This window comes from Nicotiana attenuata, chromosome 1 (genome assembly GCF_001879085.1).
Source record: "Nicotiana attenuata strain UT chromosome 1, NIATTr2, whole genome shotgun sequence".
Classification (NCBI taxonomy): Eukaryota; Viridiplantae; Streptophyta; class Magnoliopsida; order Solanales; family Solanaceae; genus Nicotiana; species Nicotiana attenuata.
The window spans coordinates 75,017,947-75,022,482 of record NC_031989.1 but is presented as its reverse complement, the minus strand read 5'-3'; the positions used below and the strand labels follow the sequence as shown (position 1 = coordinate 75,022,482).

The window sequence follows — 4,536 nt, the reverse complement described above, 5'->3', positions numbered from 1 at the left end:
TGGAATCTTATATATTTTTTTCTTTGTGTTTCGTCACCTTATTTAGTACTTCATCCATGAAATTTTCTTTTGGCCTTGCATCTAATGCTGCTGGTCACACTTAAAAATATGGAATGAGATCTTTGCATGTAGCTTTTGGAGATAAAGAATTCTTATTTATGTGGTGGTTTTATTTTTGCATATATTCGGTTAATTTTGATAAATCTGTGATTAATAGCTAGAGATGGATACGTTTGGGCTTATTTTGAACATTTCCGTAACATTCCCTCGAACAAATAACTTCAGCTGGGCTAGAATCCAGATGCCTAAATCCAGCCCATTTAACTCCGATAGACAATTATATAAATCCATATTTTACTAGGGTTTTACACTTTGAGCGAGGCCCCGTATTTCCCCAGTAGCCGTCTCTTGCAGGTTCTCTCCCTCTCCCACTTCCTCCGTCTCTTAATTACTTCTACTGATGCATCGTCATTTCTTAATATCTTAGTTTTTATTCATTCTATCACTGTCTCTGTTACAAGTATGTAAATGTTAAAATGCGTTCTGAAATTTTCATGTATGCATTCACATTGTTTTCAGAATGAATTGTTATGTAGTACCAATTAATTATAGAACCAAATGAAAGATAACTACAGATTTTAATCTGAAACTACTTGTTGAAAATTTCATCAATGCATTCGTGTTTTTTTCAGAATAAGTTGTTATACTCCTACCTATATGCTATTTAACTACGGATTGTTATGTACATTTTTAAGTTTTCTGAGTGTTTATTATGTATGCGTGTGTGTGGGTTTTTTCCCTTGGGGCAGTTTGTGCTTATAGAAGAATGTGAGTCGTTGATTAGTTTAAGCTGATTAATGTTATCATTGGTTACAGGTAGGAGGAGAAAATGTCTCACAGGAAGTTCGAGCATCCAAGACACGGTTCTTTGGGATTTCTTCCCAGGAAGCGTGCTGCCAGACACAGGGGAAAGGGTATTATTACATTCTTTCTCTTATTACAACAAGCATTTTTAATAATTCTGAATTAATGTCTATTTTGTAATGACCCTTTGATCATTGACTATAACTTTAGATATGTTTAGTTATGTAAATATTGCAATAAACAAAATCCTCTGGTTATTACTGGATTAATTTTGCTCTATTTATGTAGCCATATGGTAAGATAGCTTCTAAAGTATATTCCTCAATGAAATCATTTTCCATTATTTGGTTATCTTAAACCGTTGAAAACATTTTCCTTGCTGAAAATAAATAAAACAGTTTACTCGTGATGTTATTGATGAGCATCCGTCGCTATGAATATGTAACACTGTTCTAAACCTTTAATACTCGTAATATATCACTAAAACACCACTTAGTGTGTTATCCCATCTCAAGAGATATTCATATTTATTTCTTAAAAATTAACTTATACTTATTGTGCCATGTAAACAGTTTCCACCTGAAGAATATGTTTTACATGGAAATACAATATTTTGTTTGGAGCATTTTTCATCATACCTAAACACACTCATAATTATGTGAGAGATGCTCATTTTTATCCTTTTTAAACTATTGCAGTGAAGGCATTCCCAAAGGATGATCCAAGCAAGCCCTGCAAGCTAACCGCCTTCCTTGGCTACAAAGCTGGCATGACTCACATTGTCAGAGATGTTGAAAAACCTGGATCAAGTAATTTATCTTTTGTTAATATATTTTCATTTCAGTTTTGATTTAATCCATATCTTTCTCGGTTCTTCATTAGTATCTTTGGCTTGATAAATTAACTGATTCATAAAGAAGCAGTATCATGTTGACATGTTGATACTTCGCTTTAATTTTTTATGCTATTATTTTTTCACATTCATCTGGTGATTACAGAACTCCACAAGAAAGAGACATGTGAAGCTGTCACCATCATTGAAACACCTCCAATGGTGATTGTTGGTGTTGTTGGGTATGTGAAGACACCTCGTGGTCTTCGTTGCCTGAACACTGTCTGGGCTCAACATCTCAGTGAAGAGCTTAAGAGGAGGTTCTACAAGAACTGGTGCAAGTCCAAGAAGAAGGCCTTCTTGAAATACTCCAAGAAATATGAAACTGATGAAGGGAAAAAGGATATCCAGACACAGCTGGAGAAATTGAAGAAGTATGCTTGCGTCATCCGTGTTTTGGCTCACACTCAGGTACTCTTAGTCCAATATCATCTTCAACAACAGCTATTCCTTTTAGTGTGCCTAGAAACTCCTGTCTTGCCGTGTGCCCAAGAACTGTGCTGTGAAAATACCTGTATTCTAGATAGACTTTGATTTTCAAATCATGTAGATAAGATGTAGTGTCAGACTTCCAATCCCATCCCTATATTGGCTCAGCAGATAATATGGTGTCTCTCCACCGGTTATGTTTGAAGTCATTTTGGTTTAGACCTCATTCCAAATCCTTATTAATGTTTTTGAATATTTTTCAGTGTCTTAGATATGTAAACAAATAAGATAAGCTTACCTAGACTTGACATAATGGGATTGCCTTTTCCGAAAAACCGGCAGATAAGGAAGATGAAAGGTCTGAAACAGAAGAAAGCCCATTTGATGGAGATCCAGGTGAATGGTGGGACAATTGCTCAGAAGGTTGACTTTGCATATGGTTTCTTCGAGAAGCAGGTTCCAGTTGATGCTGTTTTTCAGAAGGATGAGATGATTGACATCATTGGTGTCACCAAGGGTAAGGGTTATGAAGGTGTTGTAACTCGTTGGGGTGTGACACGTCTTCCTCGCAAAACCCACAGGGGTCTGCGTAAGGTTGCTTGTATTGGTGCCTGGCACCCTGCTAGAGTTTCCTACACAGTTGCCCGTGCTGGTCAAAATGGATACCATCACCGTACCGAGATGAACAAGAAGGTTTACAAACTAGGGAAGGCTGGCCAAGAGTCCCATGCTGCCGTAACTGATTTTGACAGGTATGCAACTTTGCCTTTTTTCCTGCTAAAGCTTCTCCTTTCCTACAAGGAGTTGCTCTATATTCTACTCATGTGAACTAGTGCTTTGCGTGAGCAATTGCACATGTACGATTGCTCAAAAACTAGTCAAGCTGTTGCCTTATGCTGAAAATATCTTATATTCTGCATGTTGCCCGTGGTTGTCTGCTTTTTACCATATGCTGTACCTTCGATTATACTGGTCCTCTTTTTCTGAATTGTGATTACTTCTCATTAATGTTAACAGGACCGAGAAAGACATTACTCCCATGGGTGGATTTCCCCATTATGGTGTGGTGAAGGATGATTACCTGTTGATCAAGGGATGTTGTGTTGGTCCTAAGAAGAGGGTTGTAACCCTTCGTCAGTCCCTGCTCAACCAGACCTCTCGTGTTGCTCTTGAGGAGATTAAGTTGAAGTTCATTGACACATCCTCAAAGTTTGGACATGGTCGCTTCCAGACCACTCAAGAGAAGCAGAAATTCTATGGCCGGCTGAAGGCTTAAGTGTTTCAGTATTCAAGTCATTGGGTGGAACAAAAGTTATTATTGCTGTTACTCTTTATTTTCATTGGGTGTTTCAGAAGACAATTTTGACATTTTAAAGCTTTCTGTCGCCTTGAGGATTCTAGTTGAGAATATTAGTAATGCAAAAGTTTTGTTGTTGTGGTTCAAAGGCATGATCATTACGTGAGAGTTGAGACCTTTGTGGGTTTGGTTCTATGCCATTCGTGTGTGTTGCTAGAATAGCCATGCATATTAAGATATAATTTTTATTACGCTTGCCTCTCTTATTAATTTGGATGGAGGATCAGTCACCATCCTGATTTAGAAGGGCATAAATTGAGAGAGCTCTCCACGAGTGTTCTCATGAATCATTTCGAGGGTAAGAAATGCCATCACTTCCGTTCCTTGCCCATGATCGTTTCACACAGTTCTATCAGATCCTATATTTCATTTTATTCAATTTAGTTTACATACAACTACTTTTGGTAAGGAGAAGAAGACAAGGTAACAATCACAGGCTCTACAAATCAAATTTCATTATCTGATTTAGACATGTTCTAATATTTCGATGATATACAACCCATTTGTGACGTTCTCATGAATACCTTATTTATTCCTCTTCTACCTTATTGTCATTTAAGAACTTAAACCTCTGCCTCAGGCTATGAATCATCTCCGCAAAAGTTTCATTTTTTGAGATAAATTCATGACTAATATGTGTAACTTCTAACTTCAAGTCTCTTCAATTTTTTTTTTTAATTTTAAAAATGTCTTAAAAAAGTGTATTATCATTGGATTGTTTTCTCACCTACTTAATTCATTTGCTTATTTGGTGAAGGTAATATTTATTCCAATGGAAGTGAAAAAAACATTTTCTTCTACCTCTGGATGGCATAACAGAAGAAATGAGCCTCGTCAATCAGAATATCTCGTAGTTCTCGATTTACTTTTATGAAAAGGAAATAATATGATGTGGTTTACCTTTAATTTCTGAGAGAATGTCTGTTTACATAAACGTAATACGTTGCATACTAATAGGACGCTAATTTGAGCAGTAAATTAAGATGATTTAAGT

The 4,536-nt window shown here is 36.5% G+C and overlaps 1 protein-coding gene across 1 annotated transcript; it reads left to right on the top strand.

Annotated features, from left to right (window-relative positions):
• On the top strand, positions 325–3,677 carry LOC109228963 (60S ribosomal protein L3). Its single transcript, XM_019394245.1, has 6 exons — positions 325–414; positions 877–974; positions 1,563–1,673; positions 1,863–2,167; positions 2,528–2,937; positions 3,203–3,677. Exons 2-6 carry the CDS (start codon positions 890–892, stop codon positions 3,459–3,461), a joined length of 1,170 nt encoding a protein of 389 aa, XP_019249790.1. The 5' UTR covers positions 325–414; positions 877–889; the 3' UTR covers positions 3,462–3,677.